Source organism: Macadamia integrifolia, unplaced genomic scaffold, assembly GCF_013358625.1.
Source record: "Macadamia integrifolia cultivar HAES 741 unplaced genomic scaffold, SCU_Mint_v3 scaffold986, whole genome shotgun sequence".
Lineage (NCBI taxonomy): Eukaryota > Viridiplantae > Streptophyta > Magnoliopsida > Proteales > Proteaceae > Macadamia > Macadamia integrifolia.
The window spans coordinates 130,669-156,690 of NW_024870610.1; the positions used below are offsets into that span (position 1 = coordinate 130,669).

Below are 26,022 nucleotides of genomic sequence, written 5' to 3' on the forward strand. Positions count from 1 at the left end.
GAGAGACCCCTATGCATCAGATGCAAGCTTTTGATGAATTCCCTAACACCGGAGAAAGGGTTTCCCTTTCACCTTCCTCTCATTTTTTTAGAGGAATCAGAATTTTGGGACATCGATGAAATTTCTTGAATTTTGGCAATTTCTAGGAATTTTGTGCAGGTTTGGAACTTCATGGGCTTCTCTGGCGAATCCTATGGAAATTCTAAAGTTTCTAAGGTTTTGAAATTTTTGGGATTTTATTGGATTTTTAGGTATTTGTAGAATTTCCTTAGAATTATTAGGTTCCTGCAAAAATTTGGGGATTTCCACAGAACTTCAAATCTTTTTGAAATTTCTAGAAAAATGGAATTTTATGAAAATTTGTCTGAATTTCTATTAATTATCTTCTAGGTCATTCTCGCATCATTGACCTCTACTCAACTAGAAATGTCAACCATCAATACATCAACAGCAGACTTCATGGATTCAAGAGTTAGGTAGGCTAGAAGGTACAAGTTCCCCAAAATTCGAATCATCCTTGAGATAAAGAGTACAAACTTTATCCATCCTCACTCATAATTTATCATAATTATATGTCTATAAACTATCCTTTTTTGGCCGAGCTTAATTAGTAGCCGAAAGGAGAAGAAAGATCACTATATTTTGTTGGCCAGAGCATGTTTTGTTGACATTCTACCCAGGAATGATAGAAGTGCAATCCAAAAATTGAGCAATAAACCAAGATAGTAAAATCGATCAAAACAAGACAATAATATGAAGGAATATCCAATTGACTGATTTTGGTGTATTCTACCACTAAATTGGATCATACGCAAATGTCTCAGATGTAGCTAGAGAATGGGAAGGTTGCAAGCACGATGGAATGTGAGTCCACTCATCGATACTTCTGACCGGGAAACATACTTGGGATTTTGAAATACAAGTACCATTAAGGAACAAAATGTGCTCCACTATGGCAGTGCTTCCTGACAGAAGTGCAACTAGGTACAAGGTGGTACAAGGTGTGATCCGTGGGGAAAATAAAGTGAATATAAATACAAGAAGGTGCGAAGAGTTAAATAAATGAACACAATTGTATTCAGTTTTTTTTTTTTGGTAACAATTGTATTCAATTGGAGAGTTAAATATATAAACATAATCATGATAGGGCGGATGATTTCTTTAAATGGCGGAAAAGGAAAACTAGACTGGTCAACATCAAAGAGGCTTAGACGGTAGGGTTCGTGCTCATCACTTCTAATATATGGTGGGAAAGACATAATAGACATTATGAAGTTAAGAAGAAAACAAGCTTGTAAACTTTTGAGATGGTGAAGAGGGAGATCCAAGTTTGCAGTTTGGAGACTACGGAAATGATTAAATCAGCGGAAGACATTACTTGTTGTAGAAAACTAAATTTGAAAATAGAAAGCTATCACCCTTACTCGATGTTATGGACTATCTCCTATTATTTCCGCGAGATAAATGCAGTGCAGTGGCAGATAGGCTAGCGAAGCATGCCACTGCCACAAGAAGTTCAAATACCTGGGATGTAGCTCCAGCTTTTATTATTTCTGATCTTGAATGGGATGGCCAGCATAGGCCTCGATTCAGGTTTAAGTAACGCTTCTTCTAATTGCTTTGATTTCCTGTTCTGCCGATGGCCATGCCGAAGGTGGAGTAGGATCTCAAAGGGCTTATTTTTGTAAACTATCATTTTTCTGATTCTAATATATCAAAAAATGCCCTTGCTCGATGTTGATGGTGCATTGGTGCAAACCATATGCTAAACATAGACGGTAGCATCAATGGGGATCCTTGTTGTGCAATGGTTGGGGGGATTTTTAGAAATAGTGATGGTCTGGTGTTATTCTCCTTTAGCATATTCATTGGGATTACATCGATCTATGAAGCGAAATTTGAAGCTGTAGTTGAAGGGATTATAAATGTCAAAGAGTTAAAAGGTACCTGCACTATGGATTGAATCAAATTCTACGACAGTCGTATCAGTGGTTCATTCCAATAATATTCCGTGGTTCCTAAGTGGATATATATTCAGTCTTTTCTCAAATCCATACCATGGAAAATTACTCAATGCTTTAGAGAGGCAAACTTAGTTGTTGATTATTTAGCAAAGAAAGCTTCAAAACGGGTATCTCAGAGACCAGGATTGATTTTCCGATAAATATTTTAGAAGAGATAACAGCTGATGCGATGAATAGACCTCGATACCGTTTCCGTTAGTGATTGAGGGGTCTTTTTGCTTATGGCAATGCTGAAGGTGAAAGGTTCTCCTTGTCCTAGCGATTCAGATAGGTCTTTCTTTTCTGTTTGTTTCTTTGATATTTTATTTTATTTTTTTTCTATTTTCTGCTTTTAACTTTTTGATGTAATCAAGTTTGACATTCGAGGGAAAAAAAAGAAGGGGAAACCCAAGTGCAAAAAAGGTACAAAGTTTTTGATCGATTGGCCTAAGTACTTCTTGGTAACATAAGTGTTACAGGGTACCAAGTGTGATCTTATAGGGAAAATAAAGTGTACGCATATGAGAACAAGGTTCAACGTGTGATCCATTGGGGAATTAAAAAAAAAAAAAATTGTGTACCTACGATTGGCATCTTGCTGGAGACTTGGCACTTACTTCTAAGAACCCAGCACTTTTTAGTCCAAATTGCGGAAAACTGTAAAAACAATGACTTCCTGAATCCCAAATTGCGAAAACTATAGAAACAAAGACTCCCTAACTTTCTTGGTCCAAATTATGGAAAACTACGATAACGATGACTGTCTGACCCGTCTCAACATTTCCTTGAGAACTTGGCATTTTTTTTGGGCTAAAATTGCGGATGACATCACCTAAATCAACCATGGGTGAAATTAACTTTAATAATTAATTTTTCAAACATTTGGAAGGTTGACACATAACTAGCCAATTTTGAAAAAGCGTTATCAGCGAAATCGGGAAAACTTGTCTGAATATGACATCTTCATATTCACATTTGAGTAACAATTGAGCTCTAAATAACTTATGATAAAGTGTGTGCATGAATCTACAGACTGGCATTGTGCACTTTTTTTTCCCTTATAAATTTAATCACTTTTTTTACAAGGACAAATAACATTCTTAAATGGAAAGAGACAACATAGTTGTTTTTATTTATTTATTTATTTATTATTATTATTATTATGAGAAGGGAGGTATAACAATTGTTGTGTTCTTCTTCATTTTGCATCCAAAATCCACACCATTTGAATCTAATAGCTATTGTATGCTGGGTTTAGAAATAAATATCAATTTTACACAAAAGGAGATGACTTCGATGCCAACAGTAGGAAATAATTTTTCTTACAATAATATACCATTTAACGCATCTCATTACAGGTCAATGTTACAAGCTTTTATTTATTTATTTATTTTTCTACTTTTATTAAAAGATCATAATAAATGATAAAGAAAATAAAAGATAGGATTTACGTCTAGGCATACCTAGAAAACAACAATCAAAAGTGAAGGAAACCCTACCTTCGCACTTTTCCCCTCAGAATTTTTTTTGGCTACAATCCCCTCAAAAAAAAATAATATCATCTAATAAAACTGGAATCTGGATCAACACAAACCCTCTCACGCCACTTCTTGAAAATAAGAAGAGAGAGAGATTTGCATAAGATAATCCTAACTTCACTACAACTTTTTCTAACCAATCTACAACTTGATTAGCCTCTCTAAAGAAATGAGTTATTTTCCACTCTATAGAGGAAAAGAAATGAGTAAGAACTATCTAATCTTAGAAACTGGAATCTGGATCTAGTGTCTTTTGTCCCTCTTTTCCTCATTCAATGCTAGATGAGATTATCATTTATTTTTTTTTTTTGGTGCAATGCTAGATGAGATTAGAAGGGATGCAGAGAGTGGACCAAGATATAGATTTTCTTAACTTTGTTTAGTGGAGTTGTGGATCTTCTTCCTTGCTGATGGCCATGCCGAAGGTGAGTAGAGTACAGGACCCCGAGATCTCAGTCTCCTCCATCCTAAGTATTTATGTTTCTGGTATTTTTCTAGATCCAGCTGTAATTTCTTGAAATGTAATCACCCTATGTGTCATTTAGCCTTAAACAATTAAAGCTGAACTACTAAGGCATGGTTGGCTAGTTCAATGAGTCATATGACCATGACGGCCTTGCCTTGAAATTGAAGTTTGCATATTCTAAGGCTCCCAAGATCTCAGTCTCCTCCATCCTAAGTAATTATGTTTCTGGTATTTTTCTAGATCCAGCTGTAATTTCTTGAAATGTAATCACCCTATGTGTCATTTACCCTTAAACAATTAAAGCTGAACTACTAAGGCATGGTTGGCTAGTTCAATGAGTCATATGACCATGACGGCCTTGCCTTGAAATTGAAGTTTGCATATTCTAAGGCTCTCTTTGGTTTTATTTCTATTTGTATTTATTTGGCTTATTTCTATTTTTACATGTGTTTGGTATAATTTATAGCACTTATTTCTATTTATAATAAATTAAAATAAATCACAAATCACAAATTACTCTCAAGTTATTTGTGATTTGTGGCAACAAATCATTTATGTTGGTTTTTTCTACCTTAAATGAATACATGTGCTAAATTACTCAAAATCAATGGTAAATAACTTCAGTATGTTTTATGCTTTTCCAATAAAAAAAAACCCCAAATCCTATCATCTCTCTCTCTCTCTCTCTCTCTCTCTCTCTCTCTTGAAGCTCAAAATTGAAGATGAAAATTGAAACCTATTCTGTCATTATATAATCTATTTTATAAATAGTAACGAAACGAATACTATTTGTGGTCCATAATTTATTGTCACAAATAATTTCTAAAAAATAGTTAATAAATACAAAAGGAAATCATACCAAAGAGAGCCCAAGTAGAAACCCAATATAACAAAGTTATTCTATGTAGTGGCCGCACTTGAATTATAATCAAATCATCAAATCTCTTACAAAAAAAAAAAAACCCCTTATCAGCATGACATTTTCAATGGTTTCCATTGTCGCTCATATTATAAAATAACAAGATTTTATTCTTATTGAAAGAAGAAGTGCCTTGCACTAAATCATAGAGGAGAAATAGATCAACTTTTTCCACAACTTTGGTTACGACAAAATTTTAAGATGAGGCAGCCGGTCATATCCTTAGTATGGCTACCAAGATTCTTGCACACACCTTATTCCACAACTTTGTACCTCTAGTCAGATACAGTCAATGTCCTACAGAGAGTTGAGAATTTGTAATCGATGTTGACCGACTCATTGTATTTCTAGTAAACTCTAAATCCAGTAGAACCTCTTCCCCCAAATATTGAGATGGCAACTCTGGCAGTGGAAGCTCTTCCTCCAAATATCGAACAACTTGTAGCATGGATGGCCTTGTAGATTGAATGGAGTGAGAGCAAAGCAATCCAAGTTTTAACACCAATTCCATCTCCTCCACTTCATAATTCCTTTCCAATTTGGGATCCACAGTTTCAAGAATTGTACCCGTACTCCAACTTGAGAACACCCATTCCACCAATACAAAACGCTCTTCTGATGCATGTGTTTCTACAGACCTCCTACCGCAAGCAACTTCAAGCAAAAAAACCCCAAACGCAAACACATCCCAACAAGGGTTTGCTTTGCCAGTTTTAAAAAATTCTGGTGCAAGATGACTAAACGCCCCAACTACATTGGTTGTTCTAAAATCTCCTCCATGTTCCATATCGGCGTTTGCCATTCTAAGGAGGCCATTGTCTGTAATGTGTGCTAAGCTATCCAAGCTTATGTGAACTCCTTGAAAGCCATTGTACGTGAAAGATAAATCTTCTTGTTGTGATGCTATCAATCTGCTAAGGATAAGAAACCACAGCACGTTCTGGAAGAATATTGTTTTCCACTTCATATTTTCCTTATTGCCAAAGGTTTTATGCACCTGGCACTATTCACAATTGATCTATAATATGGGAGTGAAATGACAAACACCCCACAAATTAAAGAATGGGAAAAAAGAACGTTCCGCCACTGCCGCCTTAAATCCAAGGGTCGTTTTACTCTGAGATGAGGTTGGACTCAGCTTTGTCCTATAAACTCGGGACTACGGTGGATGAATGGAATTTTTATTTATTTTTTTATAAATGAAATAAATTATATATATATATATATGAGAGAGGGATAGGTATGCTAGCGTAGTACCTAGGAATTAAGAATGCTAGCGGGATATTAACTGTAGGATTTGTTCATCCTAAATATAACCGTTGGATGGAGAAAAAATGTCCAAAACTTCAATCCACCATTGCTACACTTTATCTCTCCCCTAATTCTATCTTCACTCTCCTTCTCTGTCTACCACTCCCACTGTTCCTCTTCTTCTCCCTCCTCTGACTCTGACTCTCACTCCAGTTCCTCTTCTTCTCCTTCTCTCTCTCTCAATCTGGATGCTAAGTTCCTCCTTCGTTCCATGACAAGCCACCACCACCACCACCTCCACTTCCAATTCCGGCTTCATCAAATCCGAACAAAAAGATAGAATTTTTGGACGAAGAAAGGCAACCGAGGTTCCTCTTCCAATCTCGCATTTCTTCTTCTCAAAATCCTGAATCTGAAACCCAGAAGATCAACAAACCCTTGGCCTTCATCTACGTTTCTATTTCTATTCTCTTGTTCGTTCCATCATTCTTTTTTCTTCATTCAGAAACCCTCTAATTCATCTTCATATGGTTCTCTTGGTCCCTCCCTGTTGGCCCATTTGCTCCGATTGACATTACCAGTGACGACATTCGTGTCGGTAAGGGCGAGGCTCTAGAGCCATTGCCAGATCTCGATCCGGCCCTCGAACTTGATGAATCAAAGAAAAAAGCTTCCAGTCAATGCTAGAAAGTTTGGAAATCTGTGGATTCCGTGGTGAGCTCATCGTCACTTGTGGTTGCGACTGTTAACAGATCAGATAAGAAATTCGAGAAAAAGGATCAATCTTTCTCTTCCTCCACTGAATAGAACATGCAAAACCAAGAGCGAAGAAACTCTGTCGAAGATGGAGAATAGAAGAAACAAGAGATTCAAGAGGAAAGCAACGAAAACCAACAGCAAAACCAAGAGGCTCAATAAGCCATCACTGAGAACAAACAAGTCAAGGCCGTACATACGAATGCAAAAACTGAAGAAACACAAGCAACAAGAGAGGAAGAGAGCAATGGAAACCAAGATCAACAGTAGGAAACCAGATTGTTTTCTTCCTCTAGAACAATTGCAGAGGGGAGTAAGAAAGTGGAGATATCTGAAACCCTATGAACGGCGGCACGGCAGAGTTCCGGCATGGCTTGAGTGGAGATATCTGAAACCCTATGAATGCCGGCGTGAGATAGAATTAGTGGAGAGATAAGGTGTAGCAGCGGTGGATTAAAGCTTTGGACCTTTTCTCTCCATCCAACGGTTACATTTAGGATGAACAAATCATACAGCTAATATCTTGGTAGCATTCCTAATTCCTAGATACTACGCAGTCATACTTGTCTATATATATATATATATATATACATCAAAGATCTATGAAAGATTAGATATCTCTAGATTAAAAAAAAAAGAGTGGATATGCTTTGTTTCATCTTCGTCATTCCTTAACAAAATGAAAGTCCAATCCTAATCACAACTACTAAAAAAAAAATAGAAAGTAGCGCAAGGAAATTTATTTTCTAATAAGAATGTTTAAATTTGTCTTATTAAAAGAAAATGGTATGTTTAATTGGATTATTGAAAACTGGGCTTAGTGGTAGTCATGTGGACATAGTGGTCCTTTTGTAGATATCATACCTTAATTTTCTTTTTTTTTTCAAGTAAATCTTAAATGAGTATTTTATAGTCCCCGAAAAATCAGGGACTGTAGAAACACGCCCCTGCCCCCAAAAATCAAAGGGCTGTTATTTACCAGAAAAAATCAGAGGGTTGTTCTTCTCTAAGGGCCTGTTTGATAACGTTTCAAGAAACGCGTTTCTTCCGTTTCTATTTTCAGAAACAGCAGAAACGGAGCAAAAAGCGTTTGATAAAACTATTTCGTTTCACTTATTTTTAGAAATAGAAATAGAAATTTTTACTTATTTATGGTTCAAGAAATGACCTAGGCGAAACAAGTTGAACTTGTTTCACCGTTTCTGGAAACGACTTGTGGTAATTCTTTCACTGGTTGCCATCGACTTCTAAAAACATGACTTATCAAACACCTTCAATTCCGTTTCTGTTTCTAGAAATGGAAATTTATGTTTCTGCTGTTTCTTGAAACAGAAACGGCAGAAACGTTATCAAACGGGCCCTAAGATGAGGTTGTACTCAGCCTTGTCTTAGAAACTTGTCTTACAAACCATTTTTTTATTATTTATTTTTATCTATAAAAGATAAGATATCTCTGAAAAAAAGTAGTTAGGTTTCATTTCATCTTCGTCGTTGCTATCAATAAAATGAAAACCCAACCCTAATGTCAACTAGCATAATTTTTTTATAAAAAATTAAAATAAAATAAATATTAGTGCAAGAAAATTTATTTTCTAATATGAATGTTTAATTTGTCTTAGTAAAAGAATGCTATGTGTGATTGGATTATTAGAATACTTGAGGAAGCGGAGCGCTGAGAGAGGCATGGAGAAGGGAGATGCAGTGTGGGCAGATAGGGTTAGAAATTCCGGCCATGATCCTGGGGGTGGGCGACCTCCAGACAAAGGACGTCAAATGTTGCTGACAGATTTTTGGAATCCTTCATTATTTTCTACCTCAGGTTTGAAGGCGGTTGATGGTGCAGAAGAAAGAAGGAAGGAGACAGAGGTTGAAGCAGAAACAACAAAGTCTCACGAAGGAAATACTATCTCGAAGAGATCCTTCTCCATAGTTGTGGGAAGCACCCTTCCTGATGTAGATCAGTTGCCAGATCCGATCCAAGCAGGGTCATTTACTCGGATTGTGATTCCTCAAGATGCGTATGAAGAAAGACTGGAAAGATTTAAATTTGCGATAATCGGGAGAGCGAATTTTAGATCTATATCAATGAATGATATTCGTAAGGAAGCGAAAGAGGGCTGGAATTTGAAGGGAAGGATTGCGCTTTCTCCAATGGGAAAAGGATATATCCTATTCCAGTTTGAGCTAGAAGGAGACATGGCCTCCATATGGCGAAGAAATTTAATCAAAGTGAAGGGCCAATTCATCCGTTTTCAGCGTTGGAAACCTGATTTTGATGTGAATGCGGCAAATATACCCACAAAACTAGTCTGGATCAGATTTCCAGATCTTCCTTTGGAATACTGGCATGAGAAAATTCTTCTTTCTATGGCCAAGGGAGCAGGTAGGCCTGTGGCTCTGGATCGAAGAACAAGATCGGCGGCAATGGGTAGCTATGCGAGGGTGCAAGTGGAAGTGGTGTCAGGGATAAAAAGGGTGGAAGAGATACAAGTGGAGAGGAAGCAACCAGGATCGGGTGAGGTTTTCTTGTTTAAACAAAAAATAGTATATGAAGATGGAATGGCAAAATGTGGATTTTGTAAAAAAATTGGACACTCTCTGCCAGAGTGCAGAGATAAGAAAGCTGCAGATGTTAGAGATAAGAGGCTTCGTGAGGGGGAGCTTCAGGCGGCGGCGACAATGGAGAATTCCGATGGTTCTGGGCGGCACTCGGTGGAAGGAGGAGAGGAAATGGCAGCAATCCCAGTTACCATATCGGGGCAGATTCTCTCCATAAGAAGAGAAAATAGAGATGCTGTTTCTAGATCTCAATCAAGGGAGGATTTGTCTAATATGGAAAGCAATCAAAGGATGGGGAATATTTCTGTGGTTCTTCCTTTACAGATGGATCCACTCATGGAAATAAATAAGGATGGGGTGGAGGTCAACCATAATATGATTGCATCAGATAAGGATTTGAATATGGGGCTTGGAGCGGGAATGGAAGGGGAGCCTATCATGGATTTAGTTAGTAAAAATGGTGTGGTGATGGAAGGGGCTGATTGTTGGCATGCAGAGAATGAGATGGACGATTTTCAAACCGGTTTTGGAAGGGGGCGGTCTGAAAATCAGGCTAACTCGGGTCATGAGGGTGGAGGTAATATTGCTATGCTATCTCATAGTCAATATAGAAGCTCTCAGCAGCTAATTGATGGGGCGATGGTGGTTTTTCATGAGGACTTGAATCAGGTGGATAGAATGGCTTGTATGCGAGAAGGAGAACTTGAAAAAAGAAAGCAACAAAAAGGGAAGTATGCTGTGGTCTCTGAGCAGGCTTCCAGAAAATCAGATAGGCTCGCTCTGTTGAAGAGATGACTATGAAGGTTTTATTTTGGAACATCAGAGGTATAAGGAAGAAGGCTGCTAGATTAGCCTTAGGAAAAATTCTGAGGGATAATGCTGCTCCAGATATAGTGTGTATTGCTGAGCCGATGATGGAAGTGCATGACTTCCCTAAGAGGTTTTTTAATAAAAATGGATTCGAAACTGAGTTCATTCATAATGAGAGAATGCAAAAAGTTCCTAATCTTTGGGTTATGTGGAAAAGGGGTCTCTCAAAGCCGATGGTTATTTCTTCATCGGAGCAGCACATTTCTATGAGTTCTAGCTGGAAGCAAAAAAAATTTTCCCTGTCTGTAGTTCATGCTAAATGCTTCAGGCAGGCTAGAAGGGAGCTATGGGTTAATTTGACTGCTTCATGCCCGGGTCCAGGTATTCCATGGATGGTAATTGGAGATTTTAATGCCACCCTCCAGTCGCATGAGAAAAGAGGCCCAGGAGCTTTTAATATGGGATCGGCGGCTGACTTCACAGCAATGGTGGATGGATGTTCTTTAATTCAGGTTCCTTCCAAGGGCCGTAAATTCACCTGGACAAACAATAGGAGAAGAGGAAATGTAGTTGCTGTTCTGGATAGGACCTTTTGTAATGACTCTTGGTTCTCTGCCTTTCATGATTGTCACCAGGAAGTGATGTCTATGGGGGCCTCTGATCATTCCCCTCTTCTTGTAATTTCAGAGTCTTTGGTAAGGCCTAATAACTGCCCCTTTCGATTCCAGAGATCTGGATGGAATGAGAGCTTCATGAAAGTGGTTAAGGAATCATGGGAGGAATGGATTAGTGGTTCAGCTATTTATGTTTTCAGCCAGAAAATTAAGAGGCTGAAAGGTGCGATTAGGCCATGGGCTAAAGAAAATTTTCCGAACATTAATTTGGAATTGGAGGCTGCGCAGAAAGGGATGGAGGAAGTGCAGGGTGAGATTGAAATAAATGGGATGAATGACCAGATTTTTGCCAGAGAAGCGGATGCAAAAACCAGGTTGCTGAAAGCAATGGAGAACCATGAAAAGCTCTGGGCTGAAAAGGCTAGAATGAGATGGCGAACCCAAGGAGATAGATGCTCAAAATTTTTCCATGTTAGTGCAAAAATTAGAAGGTTGAAAAACTCTATTCACACTTTGAAAAAGGAAGACGGACAAATTATTTCCGACAAGAGCCAATTGGAAGATTATGTTAGTGGGTTTTATGAGAATTTTCTTAAGGATTCAGAAACTTCTGAGCACCTGGAGTTGTTAGATTGCATCCCAAAGGTGCTCGATGACCATGATAGATGGAGGCTGGATGTCTTACCGAGCAATGCAGAAATTAAAGAGGCGGTTTGGGAGCTTGATCCTGAGAGTGCTCCAGGCCCAGATGGTTTCCCAGGTAAATTCTATAGATCTTGCTCGGAAATTATTAATTTAGATGTTTGCAATGCAGTTCGAAGTTTCTTCAGTAAAGGTAGAATGCCTAATGGTATTAATACTATCTTCCTAGTATTAATTCCAAAAGTGGAAGGGGCAATGAGCTTGGATAAATTTAGACCATTATGTTTGGGGAATTTCTTTTGCAAAATTATCTCTAAGATAATGGCGACTAGATTATCAGGGGTTTTGCATCGGCTAATTTCAGAAGAGCAGGGTGCTTTCCAGAAGGGGAAAATAATTCATTCCAATATTTCAGTGGTGTCTAAGCTAACAAATTTATTGTTTTCGACGGCTAGAGGAGGTGGAATGGGTTTGAAAATAGATATCCAAAAGGCTTATGACACGATGTCTTGGAGATTTATTTTTCAAGAGGAGGTGGAATGGGTTTGAAAATAGATATCCAAAAGGCTTATGACACGATGTCTTGGAGATTTATTTTTCAAGTTCTAAGGAAATTTGGATTCTCAGAGAGGTGGGTATTGTGGGTGCAGCAGATGCTGGGTTCTACCAAAATTTCAGTTCTTCTTAATGGTGGTCCAATAGGGTATTTCGGGGTGGAGAGGGGTTTGAGACAAGGGGATCCCCTATCCCCCATGCTATTTATTCTAGCTGAAGAGGTGCTATGCAGAGGTCTCCAAAAGCTTGTAGTAGAGAAAAAGTTCAAGGCGCTTAATGGCCCTCGAGGGGTGACGACTCCAGCTCACAGTCTCTTCGCAGATGACATTTTCATATTTGGGAATGCCTCTCTCAGGTATGTTCGTCATTTAAAAAATTTCCTTGTGAAATATCAGGAGTTTGCTGGCCAGTGCATTAACCTAGAAAAAAGTAAGATTTTTCTAGGCCATATTTCTCCCCAGCGCAAGCAGGCCATTGTTGAGGAAATGGGTATTCCCCTATGTTCTTTTCCTACCAGATACCTGGGTGTATCAATTTTTAAGGGCAGGGTTAAAAAAGAATCAATTTTGCCTATTCTAGACAGGGCAAAGGATCGATTAGAGGGCTGGAAGGGAAGACTTTTATCGATGGCAGGAAGGGTGGAATTAGTGCGTTCTGTGATTCTTAGCATTCCAACTCACAGTTTTGCGGTCTACTGGTGGCCAAATTCTCTCATTAATACTCTTGAAAGATGGATGAGGAATTTTGTCTGGACAGGGGAAGTTGACAATGCAAGTTGGTTAATTGGGACCAATGCTGTAAGCCTAAGGAGGAAGGGGGTCTTGGATTGAGGAGATTGAGGGACATAAACAAGACAATGCTATGCAAATCTGCCTGGAGAATTAAGAATGAAGAGTCTATGGCGAGCTCTTTTCTGAGGGCTAGATTCCTTGATAGGGAGGGTATCCCTAAGAAAGGATTCAGAAAATCCTCTATTTGGCCAGGTCTGAGGAAAATATGGGATTACATATCTTCTAAAGAGAGATGGGTGGTGGGAGATGGGAAAAAAATAAATTTCTGGAAGCATACCTGGGTAGGGCAAGGTGCCATTAAAGAGAGTGATATGCTGGAAGGTATTGATATATCTGTTTTGGATGGGAATGTTAGTAGATTCATTGTGAATTTCAACTGGAATTTTTCTCAGATGAACTCTAATTTTATAAGGAACATAATAAACAAGGTGAAGAAAATTAACATTCCTACTTATAAATGTGAAGATAGGAGGATCTGGTCCCTTTCTCATGATGGGGAATTTTGCTTCAAATCCACTTGGGAGGATATAAGGGTGAAAAAATCAACAGTTTCCTGGGCTTCTATCATATGGAGTAAAAAGCAGCAGCCTCGGGTCTCCACTCTAGCATGGAGGGTGATTAATGGAAAGGTCCCTACTGATGATGTGGTAAAAAAGAAAGAAATCCCCCTGGCGTCTAGATATGTCCTTTGTAATTCAAATGAGGAAGTTTTAGAGCATTTGTTCATAAGATTCCCTTTCTCTGCGGAGATCTGGAGGCTTCTTTGTGATGCTTTCAATGTGTGTTGGGGCAGCCAGGGCTCTCTGCTCGAGCTTGCTCAATGGTGGAAGAGAAAGTTGAAACTGGTTTGTTGCAAGGAGGCGTGGAATTTGAGCTTCGCCATTGTGTTGGATCATTTATGGAGGGAGAGAAATGCAAGGCTTTTTGAAAATAAATATCGGTCAAGCAGGTATGTACTAATGATGGTTCTTGAGGACATAAGACGAAACAAGCCAAGAGCTAGAGGCGAGATTAATTCCATAGCAGATTTGCAGTGCAGCAGGCGCCTAGGCATTCAGATTCAGGGAGTGGGGAACAGAGAAATTTTGGAGGTCTTCTGGTGTAAACCTCCAATGTTCTGGATAAAATTAAACTTTGATGGCAGCTCTATGGGAAATCCAGGGCGGGCTGGAGCGGGAGGTATATTTCGGGACCATCAGGGCAGGGTCATGGGCTCTTATAAAAAATATATGGGTATTACTGGAGTATTTGAAGCGGAGGTGGAGGGTCTGATGGAGGGGTTGCTGCGAGCAAAGGCCATGAACATCACTTGTTTATGGGTGGAGTTAGACTCTAGCTCGGTTGTGCTAGCGATTCAGCAAAGGAAAATTCCATGGTATGCTCTCCAACGATGGATGTATCTTAAGCCGTTCCTTGACAGTATCAGCTGGAAGATATCTCATAACTTCAGGGAAGGGAACTCTATAGCTGATTACTTGGCCAGAGATGCAGCGAAGACAGGGATTTCGGGTGATAATGTGGTGCTTCCCTCCCATATTTGTGATCTCTTGCAAAGGGATTCAGATGGGAGGCCTCATTTTCAGTTTAATTAGTGCTTCTTTATCCTCCTACTGATGGCCATGCCGAAGGTGGGAGGGTAGAGTTAGCTAGGCTCTTTTGTTCGAATTTGTTTTATTGTATGGCTTTTATTTTCTTTTCTCTGATCTTTTAATGAAATAATCTTTTAAAAAAAAAAAAAAAATAAATGCAATCTTGTGCCCTTCTTTCTTTACATAAATACCCCATGCCAGTAACAGAATCATGAAATCGTAAATTCCATTGTTGTGAAGCTTGTTTCAATCTATATAGGGATTTTTTTAACTTACATATTTTTCCTTCATCTTCCTCAGAAATAAAACCTTTAGGTTGTTCCATAAACACATCTTCATCAATATTACCATTCAAAAATGTTGTCTTTACATCCATTTGATAAAGTTCAAAATCAAAGTACGCAACCAAGGCCAAAACAACTCTACTAGATTGTATCCTCATAGATTGGCAAGAGAGGATTAGTGGAAGATTCTAGGAGAGAGAAACTCTGAGGCGGAGATGACTCAACCTTTGGGCGGCGATCACACTAGTCATGGTGGTCGGCCCTGGATCGTGGAAAACAAAAACGCATCACGGAATTTTGGAGCCCTACTCACTCCTTGCAAGTGTCCCTAATCCCTGCTGCAGACCCAGGTACTGGAAAAATAGCCACCCCTGAGGCCTAGAGGACGATCAATATGTGGATGAGATGACAGCTGCAAACGATAGAGAAGGAGTTAGAAGACCCTCTTATGCTACGATTGCCCATCACGCCCTGCCAGACATCGAGGATTTTCCTGAGCCTATCCACGCTGGCTCCCTTACTAAATTGATTATCCCACAAGAGGCATATGAAGAAAATTTGCAAACTTTTAATTATGCTTTAATCGGTAAGGTGAACTTCAGATATGTCTCCATGAACAATGTGAGACACGATTCTAAGGAAGCTTGGAAGCTTAAAGGAAAGTCAATCTTGCACCCTTAGGCAAAGGATACATTCTATTTCGATTTGAACTAGAACGGGATATGACGTCCATGTGGAAGAGAGGCCTGGTCAAGGTGTGAGGACAAACCATACGTTTTCAAAGATGGCGCCCAGAATTCAACATTAATGAGGACCAAATCCATACCAAGTTGGTGTGGATTCGATACCCTGGTCTTCCAATGGAATATTGGCATGAGCAAATTCTGCTATCTATGGCTAAGGCCTCAGATAGACCCATGGCGATTGATCATCGCACGATGACTGGCTCGATGGGAAACTACGTCCGAGTTCTCATGGAGATTGACGTAAAAAGTAGCCGCCTTGAGGAAATTCAGGTGGAGCGGAAGCAGCCAGAAAAGGATATTTTGTTTTGGTTCACGCAGTGCATTACATACGAAGATGAACTAAAGAGATGTAATTTTTTCAAGAAATTGGGACACTCTACTGTCGAATGTAAAATCAAAATAGGGGCTGCACGGAGGAATGAAGAGGTGAGAGAAAAGGAAGATGATAGTGAGGAAGGCCATAGTAGATCGGAAAACCCAAGAGAGGGAGTGGCTGAGGAGACCGGCTATCATAGCAGTGGCAGAAACTTACCGATGGAAAGAGAGAGATCCAATCCTCTTTTTATGGAAACATACCATATAGATCGTGATTTGCAGTTGAGGGAGGATTCGTTAACTGAATTAAATGGGAATGGCGACAAAACAGATCTCAGTCAATTGGAAATTTTATTCCCCATAGATCACGTCCAAGGATATTTGAATTTTCAAAACACTATTGAGAACCCGCTGGGTAACAATTGTCATGGGTCAGACCCATCGGGCCATGACAATTCCTTGTCCGAGAGTGATTCTGAGCACAGGGAGGAATCCTCCGAGGGCGATGCAGAGACTGATACCCAAGGGGTGATAGTTATTGTAGAGAGCATGCCAGTTCCTCTTACAATTCATCCACGTAAAAACCGAACAACATATGTTGTTTCTCGTGGAGGTTGCAGGCTTACTAAAGTAGGCAAAGATGGACTAGGAAAAGAGTCGGGCAGCCATGACCACATCATCTCAGAAGTTTCTGAAACTCAGGTTATGGGTGGTAGGGTGGTTATACAACACCAAGAGGTCGCAGCAATTGACCAAGCCATCTGCCAGGAAGAGGCAGATAAAAGGAGGAAGGAGAAAAGTGTCGCAAAATCGGGGCAGACCTCAACGTCTGACCATCAAGCTGCCTCCAAGAAGTGACTTTATGAAAATCCTCTTCTGGAACATTAGAGGTATCAAGAAGGCGATTGGAAAGAGAGCCTTAAGCAACTTAGTCAGGCAGAAGAACCCTGATCCTCTATGTCTCGTGGAGCCGATGGTGAATGTAAGCGACTTTCCAAGCTTATTCTTTAACAAATTGGGATTTCATTCTGATTTCATTTATAATAACCGTGGATATTTATTTTAATAAATATAAAATACCTGGTGATAGTCTAAGATAATTCAAATGTATGGATTTTGTGGAGGAGAAATTTAAATACTCCTGTGGCTATCTCTGAGTCTGAGCAACACATGACGATAGCCATGAATTGGAGCCTACAACAGATTCAGGTTTCATTTATTCATGCGAGCTGCTTCAGAGTGGATAGAAGAACGCTATGGTTGGACTTAATGCATGATTCCCCTCAGTCCCCCACCCCCTGGGTGATTATAGGAGACTTTAATGCGACCCTGTACTCTCATGAAAAGCGTGGTCCTGGAAGCTTCAGTTTGGACTCAGCTGCAGAGTATGGGGCCATGGTAGATGTATGTTCTATGTCTCAGATACAGGCAAAAAATTTACCTGGTCCAATAATCGACGCAGGGGGAATGTATGCGCTGTTTTGGACAGAAGCTTCTGCAATGAAGAATGGATCACTTGCTTTCAAGATTGCTCTCAGTAGTCCTTCCGCCGATAGCATCTAACCACACTCCTTTGGTGCTGATCTCCAATACTAGCCAGCGTCCTCATAATTCCCCTTCCGATTCCACCAGTTTTGGATGGATCATGGTGACTTTGAGCAGGTTGTGGCAGAATCGTGGCCGGAATGAGTCTCAGGCTCGTCGATCCTTGCTCTTATGCTGAAGCTAAAGTGCCTCAAAGGAGCATTCCCAAACTTTGAACGAGCTCTGGAGGAGCGAAACTGCAATTAGTTCAGGTGCAGGATCAAATTGATGGCAATGGGATGAACGACCAACTGTTTGCACTAGAGGCAGATGCTAAAATGGGTCTAGCCAAGGCTCTAGAAAATCATGAGAAGCTATGGGATGAGAATGCGAGAATAAGGTGGATGAAATATGGAGATAGAAATTCAAAATTCTTCCATTTATCTGCAAAAATGAGAAGAAATATAAATACAATCAAAGCTTTAAAGAAGATTAACGGATCCTATGTGGAAGAGCAGCTCAATTGGGGGAATATATTGTTGACTTTTATGAAAACTTCCACAGGTCTATTCCAACGGTAGACCATTTAGATCTCTTGGAAAGTATTCCGAAAACTCTCCAAGAAATTGATAATTTTCGGCTCGATTCACTCACAGGTGATGCAGAAATTAGAACAACAGTGTGGGAGTTGGATCCAGACAGTTCGCCTGGCCCTGATGGTTTTTATGGTGCTTTCTTTAGGAGATGCTGGAGCATAGTGGATAAAGAGGTCTGCAATGCTGTGAGATTTTTCTTTAGCAAAAATTGTATGCCCCCTGGAGTCAATAATAATTTTTTAGTTCTGATTCCCTAGATGGAAGGAGCGGAGACCCTTGATAAATTCCGCCCATTGTGTATGGGCAATTTTTTCTACAAAATAATCTCAAAAGTGATGGCCCTTCATCTTGAACCTCTCCTTCCTAGACTTATTTCAGAAGAACAGGGGGCTTTTCAAAAGGGTAAGATGATCCATGACAATATCTCTATTGCTTCAGAACTAGCAAACTTGATGTTTTCTTCTACAAGAGGGGGTGGCCTGGGTCTGAAAATAGACATTAGTAAAGCATATGACACCATCTCTTGGAGCTTCCTATTCCAAGTAATGCGGCGCTTTGGCTTTTATGAGATATGGATTAAACGTCTCCATCAAATCTTGTCATCTACAAAAATATTTGTCCTGCTTAACGGAGGTCCACAAGCTTTTTTTGGTGTGGAGAGAGGTCTGAGACAGGGAGACCCTATTTATCCCATGCTCTTCATCATAGCAAAAGAAGTTTTGTCAAGAGGCTTGTCGAGACTGGTCCAGAGCAAAATGATACAGTCAATCCAGGGCCCCAGAGGCACTCCTACTCCAGGGCATATTCTTTTTGCAGACAACATTTTCATCTTCTCAAATGCTAATCTGAGGTATGTTCGCATTCTGAAAGACTTTCTAAAGAATTACCAAGAATTCTCTGGGCAATGTATCAATCTTGAGAAGAGCAAGCTTTTTTCTTGGTAAAGTTGCTCCTGATCGTAGACAATCAATCTCTGAGACCCTGGAAATTCCTATTTGTAGCTTTCCTACTCGCCATCTTGGTGTGGAAATTTTTAAGGGAAGGGTAAAGAAGGAGACACTGATGCCTGTTATGGACAGAGTTAAAGGCCATATAGCTGGTTGGAAAGGAAAGCTTCTGTCAATGGCAGGAAGGGTAGAATTGGTTCGATCGGTTGTCTCTGCCATTCCAAATCATAGCTTTGCTGTTTATTGGTGGCCATCATTTCTCCTTGAAACAATGGAGAGATGGATGAGAAACTTTATTTGGACCGGCGAGGTGGATTCTTCTAATGCGATCGCGGTCAGATGGGACTTTGTTTGCAAGCCAAAGGAGGAGGGGGGCTTGGGGATTAGAAGACTTAGAGATACAAATATGGCTATGCTCAATAAGATGGTGTGGCGCTTCAAGCATGGGAAGCATGCCGCCAGTTCTTTTCTCAGGGCAAGATTTGTCAAGAAAAATGGAGCTTTTAATATGGGCTGTAGGCACTCCTCTATCGCCTTGGGCACTCGAAAGGTGTGGAAGTTTGTGGATCTGAATGAAAGGTGGATCATTGGTAATGGGGGCCTAGCAAGATTCTGGAAAGATAAGTGGTGGGGACCCAAGGCCATCATGGACGAGATTCAGGATGCGGATATCTCTCTCTTGGACTCTGATGCCAAAGTAGGTGATTTTATTCAAAATGGCAAATGGACCCTTCTAGACGTGAACTCAGACCTACTACGGTCTATTTTTAAAGCAATTAAAGAATTTAAAATCCCCACGTATCAAGTAGAGGACGTATGCATTTGGCAATTAACTCCGCTGGGATCTTTCTCTACCACTTCTGCTTGGGAAAGGATAAGAAGAAAATCACTAAAAGTGAGTTGGAATTCCTTGATTTGGCATAAAGGTCTCCCTCCCAAATACTCTACTCTGGGATGGCGTCTTGCCCATGAGAGGCTCCCCACAGATGAGATTACAAGAAAGAAAGGAGTCCAAATGGTGTCTCAATGTTCTCTCTGCAACCAGACAGAAGAAAGCACCAACCATATTTTTCTACACTGCCAATATGCGATGGCCATTTGGGAGAATTTTACAAATTGCTTTGGTGTCCGCTGGGAAGATCACAACTCAGTGACATGTTTGATGATGTGGTGGAAGAGGAAAGCGAGATCTATCAATCTGAAGTCTCCTTGGCTGATGGGGTTTACTATTATAGCTGCCCATATCTGGTGGGAACGTAACAGAAGACGATATAAGGGCACAGCTAGGAATGTGAATTACTCCTATGAATATATTCGACAGGAAATTTGTCGGGTGAGATTAAATTAACTCCTGATTTAATTTGCTGCAGGAAATTGGTTCTATCTGTAGAAAACCAAAAGGATACGCCTCCTCTTGAAGTGCATTGGTGTAAACCTCCGATAAATTGGATCAAAAGAAATGTGGATGGCAACTCTCTAGGCAACCCAGGTAGAGCAGGGGCAGGGGGCATTGCTAGAGATAGTGAGGGGTGCGTTTGTAACTCCTTCAGTACCTTCCTGGGTAACAAGAAGACCTATGAAGCATAATTTGAAGCGGTCCTGGAAGGAATCTCGCTCGCTCAAAATATAAATGTCAGAGGTCTCTGGATCGAGTCGGATTCGACAACTGTGGTGACTGCGATACAAAAAAATCAAAATCCTTGGTTTATCCTTCAAAAGTGGATTTGCACCCTTCCTTTTTTAGAATCTACTCCATGGAAGATCACCCACTGCTATAGAGAAGTGAACACTGCTGCGGACTATCTGGCGAAGAAGGCATCCAAGTCAGGTGTCTCTGCTTGTGCGGTGCCTTTACCGCATCATATTAATGTCGATTTAGAGGATGATGTGTTGGGCAGGCACAGGTACCGCTTCTTCTAGGGTTAGGCTTGCCTCCTCTGCTGATGGTCATGCCGAAGGTGGAGGTCTCAAGTGGCTCTAGGGGTCTCGGGTTTGCCCTTTTTATTTTCTTTGTACTCTCATTTTGCTTTTAATAATATTCACATCTTTAGCAAAAAAAATAGATTGTATCCTCACAACTGGTGAAAAAGTTTCATCATAATCAACACCATATTCTTAAGTGTAGCCTTTAGCAACAAGTCTTGCCTTAAACTTCTCAACATTTCCATGCAGATCCTTCTTTTTTTTGAAGATCCATTTGCAACCAACAACTTTAGTGTTCGCAGGTTTGTCAACTAATATCTATCCAGACCCCCATTCAATAGAATAGAAATCCTTGAAGAAATCAACATCTGATGAATCTTGTTTATCCAACTAACGGAAAATCCAATTTCTTCAAAGTGGCAAAGAGAAATTCCCAAGATAAGGAATCATAAGCTTTTTGCACTTCCAACTTTAAACCCAAACCGTCACCCCTAACTATTGAGTGCATCAAATTCACCAGCTCTGAAGCAAGACTGATGTTAGTTGAGATGATCTTACCCTTCTGGAACGTACCCTGATCTTCAGAAATTAATCTTAGAAGGAGAGTATTCAGCCTAGAAGCAGAGATCTTTGACAAAACTTTACAAAAGAAATTCCCCATACAAATGGGGCAAAATTTTTCTAAAGAGCAGTGATTTACAGGGCTTACAGTCCGGCTATAATGACATTAAGCATGGTGGTGAAGGATTTTCCACCATCTGCTATCTCCTTGTGGACGACAACGCTAGTGAACCATGTGAGAAGTGACCATGACAAGAAGAGAACACAGTGCAGAGAACCAAGTCCAACACCCTTGGCTAGTCCTCCCTTCTTCCCATACTCATAAGTTTTTTTGAGAGCCATCTTGTACGATAATACCGCCTTCTCTTCTCCAACAAATGCTTGGACCGTTCGAACGTTGGCAATAGCCTAGACATTATATAGTACATGTAAAGTTCAATTCAGTACTACTGCTACATTGCCTGGCTATAAGATCACAGGTTTAGCTGAAGCTTAATGTGATTCTTATAAAGCAACAAACCTCTTCTGCAATTTCACCAGCCTTGACGTAGGATTTCCTCACTCTAGCAATAAGACCAGTTGCTACATAAGCATAGATACCACCAGCAATGGCAATTAGGGGGACTATAGATAGGGTGACAAGACTGATCTGCCAAACTTGAGAGAACCCAATTGCAAAACCTGATATAAAACGGCTTATGTAGTGCAAGAAATTCCCCACCTGCAAAATCATTTCTCTAAAATTAGTCATTGAAGTTTTATTTTTGTTTCTATTTATTTTGTGTATTCCAAGAAAAATTCCCCCATCCCAATTCAACCCTCTCTGATCTCTGCTATCATCAGCAGGAGATCTTACCCACCAAGCCAAGGGTGGCACCTTAACTTACTGTTGTTCTTGAAAGCTGTTACATTCTTTTGATTGCCCCTTGTCTTATTCCTATGGACTCCGTTATATAGAGGAGAGGATGGTGTGGGATTATTGTCAAAGTGGACTATCTTCCTAAAAACCGACGACTGTCGTCTTCCATCGATTAATGGGAATGTCACCTATTAACAAGAAGTTGTCTATAGTTTTTAGTCATTGGAAAGGGAGAAATTAAAATGAATTATGAACCCACAACCAACCTTGGGAGAGTTCAAACAACTTGTTACTTCATGTTTGAGAGAGGAGGTGAGGAAAGAGATAAAGGGCAGAAAGAGGGAGACGGAGAGGGGTGTAGGGATCCAAGGTTTCATCCCTTTCAGGGGATGCAGAGACAGTAACTCTGCTCTGAAACCCCTTCTGTCAATGAAGCAATACTAGTGGTTGTCTCAGATCATAAAAACCACGTGAAAATGATAAATTCACAATTAATTCTCTCTTTCATGGCACAGTCAGGGCTGGTCCATCCATGTGTGACATAAAAAACTCATTTGGATTTTCATTCAAATTCCTCCTCATTGGATCTGAATTTCATTAAATGGCCTCTCTTTTTCAAATGTAAGAATTCAAAATAGACCCAAACTAATACCAACTAAATTTAATAAGATCACAGTTTCATTTCAAAAAATAAAAATAAAATAAAAAAATAAAAAATAAAAAAACCTATTTTCACGAGGGTGTGTTTGGATTTTTTTTTTATCATGGACTTTTTTTTGGTTACATACCTTCTCAGAGATGGCATCTTGAACTACAATTATATCACTGGTGATTGCAGAGATCACTTCTCCAGTGGAAGCTTCAGTGTCAAAGAGGCTGATATCTTGATTCAACATCGATTTCAAATACGCTAATCTCATCTTCGCCGCTTGCCGCTCTCCGGTATGCATCCAACAAGCAACCTCTACAATAGTATCCAAACAGACCCCACTAATTAATTAGTCAAAATTTTCAACTTTAATTACTTAATTCCATAGTATACTTAAAACCCATTCAAATTCGTACCAACCCATGAAGAGAACATCACAACAATGCTTAGATAGACGAAATCCAACGAGTACTGAACCAAATAAACAGAATTAATTAAAGTTATCTAATCAAATCAAACTTAAATCTAATGATGAACTCTAATTATAATCACAAATCTGTTAGGCATAAACCACCGTAGTGTGTCTCATAGAGCTGTAGATACATATTATCAAAACTCATGTAACAATATGTAATAGCATGTAACAACTCACGTGAGTGTTAAGTACTAGTCTTAACCATCACCTCTGGATGGATATATATATATATATATATATGTAATCTCTTGATCTGTGAATATATGAAAAACAATTATTCTACATGGTATCAAAGCTTTTCTTGCTCTAACGAGCTTTCTTTTTCTTTCAAGATTCTGGTTTTCTGGTTTTCTTGCTTTTCTTGTGCTCAGTGTTAATGGTGTCTTCGCCGGCTGACACCAATTCCCTTTCCGAAGGTTCTCCGGTCTCATCTCTTGTAGCTCCAAACGTTTCTCCCCAACTTTCGCTGAAACTAACTAGCTCCAATTATCTGTTATGGCGAGCTCAGTTCTTGCCGCTACTCAGAGGATATGATCTTTTGGGATATGTTGATGGTTCGTTTTCGAGACCGACATTCACCTCTGCAACTTCATTGTCGGCAATCACATCTACGTTGTGGGATCGGCAGGACCAGTTGATCCTTTCTTGGATCATATCATCTCTCTCTGAGAGTGTTGTTTCACAAGTTCTTGGTGCTGCTACAGCCTCTGAGGCTTGGTCGACACTTGCGCGTGTCTTCGCACCGTCCTCAAGAACAAGAATTATGAATTTAAAAGATCGTCTGTCTTGCCTACAAAAAGGCTCCAGTTCTATGACAGATTATCTTCTTTAGGTTAAGTCTCTTGCGGATGCTCTTGCAGCTATTGATCAGCCACTACATGATGAAGATCTCGTTCTTGCTGCCTTACGAGGTCTTGGATTGGAGTTTAAGACTTTGCTACAACTGTTCGCCTGCGAGCCGATCCTGTCTCTTTCGTTGAACTCTCAAGCTCACTCCTTAGTCATGAGAGTTTCCTTCGATCAGTTATGCCTGATGCATCTTCTGTGATATCCATTGCAAATGTAGCCTCGAGTGGTTCCTCAAATGCTTCTTCTCGATCTTGTGGGAATCGTTAAAATTTTGACCGTGACTATAGTTCTCGGTCTAATCAGAATCGTCGATACTACAATCAAAATCGTGGCAATGGTTAACAATGGAGGATCTTGTTCTGGTTATGGTTTTTCTCTACTACATAATCAAAATCGTGGCTATGGTCGGTCATAGAATTATTCTCCACAGGTTGGCTCTTCCTCTAGTTCTGGCTCTATAGAGTCTCCTCAATGTGAGCGTTCCTCTTCTCCTACATTTACAAATCAATCTCGCACTTGTTGTCAAATCTATAACATTGGTGGTCACAGTGCTATGCATTGCCCTCAACGTTTTAATCAGGCATTCCTTGATATGTCAATGACAACAACTTCTTCCTATTCTACTTGGTTATTTGATTCTGGTTCTAACAACCATTTGACTACAGACATAAGCAATTTGGCCTTAGGCAATCCATACTCTGGACCTGATCAGATTATTGTCGGGAATGGACAAGGTCTGCCAATCACTCACATTGGTTCTTCAATTTTTCAATCATCTTCTAGTACATTTCAAATGTCAAATATATTGTGTGTCCCACAGATTGATAGAAATCTAATCTCTATCTTGAAGTTTGCAGTAGAAAATAAAGTGTACTTTGAGTTTCATCCTCACATCTTCTTTATCAAAGATCAGGTGACCAAGAGGACAATATACCAAGGCTAGAGTGACAATGGTCTTTATCCAATTCAGCTCTCACCTTCAGCACCCTTACAGTCATTTGCTCTTGCTGGTGTTCGTGCTCCGGCGGTTGATTGGCACAACCATCTTGGTCATCCTTCCTACAAGATAGTGCGCTCTGTTCTTGCTCGTTCTCAGCTCCCAGTTTCCAACAAACATCCAACTGCTTGTGATGCTTGTCATAGGTCAAAGAGCCACAGACTTCCATTTCAACCTTCTTTTTCAATAAGTACCTCTCCTTTAGAATTGTTACATTGTGACGTTTGGGGGCCAGCTCCTGTTATGTCTCTTGATAAATTCTCATATTACGTCGTGTTTGTGGACGATTATAGTAGGTACTCTTGGATTTATCCAATGGCTTTTAAATCTGATGTGTTGTCAATTTTCATTTCTTTTAAAGCCTACGTTGAGACCTATATCTCTTGTAAGATAAAGGCTGTTCAAAGTGACTGTGGGGGTGAATTCCAAAAACTAACTCCTTTTCTATGTTCTAATGGGATCTCTCAACGTTTTTCATGTCCTCACACTCAGGCCCAAAATGGGGCGGCTGAGAGAAAATATCGACACTTAGTCGAAACTGGCTTAGCCTTGTTATTCCAAGCTCACTTATCTACACAATTCTGGAGTTATGCTTTTCTTACTGCTGTCTATTTGGTTAATAGACTACCCACTCCTCTTCTTGGTCATATTAGTCCTTTAGAACGTCTATTCAACACTTCTCCAGACTATCCTTTTCTACGAATTTTTGGCTGCCTATGTTACCCATGGCTTCGGCCATATGCTCGTAATAAACTCGAGCCCCGCTCCAAGCCATGCATCTTTTTGGGTTATTCACTTAAGCAT

General features: G+C 39.9%; 4 protein-coding genes across 4 annotated transcripts in view; 1 reads left to right on the forward strand and 3 right to left on the reverse strand.

Annotated features, from left to right (window-relative positions):
* Positions 1-5,215: 5,215 nt before the first annotated feature.
* Positions 5,216-5,893, reverse strand: LOC122070715 (L-type lectin-domain containing receptor kinase IV.2-like). Its single transcript, XM_042634922.1, has one exon. It carries the CDS (start codon positions 5,891-5,893, stop codon positions 5,216-5,218), a length of 678 nt encoding a protein of 225 aa, XP_042490856.1.
* An 11,115-nt stretch (positions 5,894-17,008) lies between these two features.
* Positions 17,009-20,825, forward strand: LOC122070717. The gene is made up of 7 exons (XM_042634924.1): positions 17,009-17,375; positions 17,501-17,568; positions 17,635-17,762; positions 17,927-18,131; positions 18,216-18,808; positions 18,960-19,606; positions 20,650-20,825. The coding sequence occupies exons 1-7, from the start codon at positions 17,009-17,011 to the stop codon at positions 20,823-20,825; spliced, it is 2,184 nt and encodes a 727-aa protein (XP_042490858.1).
* A 195-nt stretch (positions 20,826-21,020) lies between these two features.
* Positions 21,021-23,168, reverse strand: LOC122070718 (ABC transporter B family member 2-like). Its single transcript, XM_042634925.1, has 5 exons — positions 23,037-23,168; positions 21,910-22,110; positions 21,538-21,797; positions 21,346-21,442; positions 21,021-21,146 (listed from the first exon to the last, which is right to left on the reverse strand). The coding sequence occupies exons 1-5, from the start codon at positions 23,166-23,168 to the stop codon at positions 21,021-21,023; spliced, it is 816 nt and encodes a 271-aa protein (XP_042490859.1).
* Positions 21,359-26,022, reverse strand: part of LOC122070722 (ABC transporter B family member 2-like) — a 35,358-nt gene continuing 30,694 nt past the window's right edge. Inside the window, exons 2-5 of the mRNA XM_042634928.1 lie at positions 23,314-23,368; positions 23,037-23,212; positions 21,910-22,110; positions 21,359-21,797 (exon numbers count right to left, since the gene is read on the reverse strand). Of these exons, the coding sequence (XP_042490862.1) occupies positions 21,534-21,797; positions 21,910-22,110; positions 23,037-23,212; positions 23,314-23,368 (696 nt within the window). The 3' untranslated portion in view covers positions 21,359-21,533. The remainder of the gene's footprint in view (positions 21,798-21,909; positions 22,111-23,036; positions 23,213-23,313; positions 23,369-26,022) is intronic.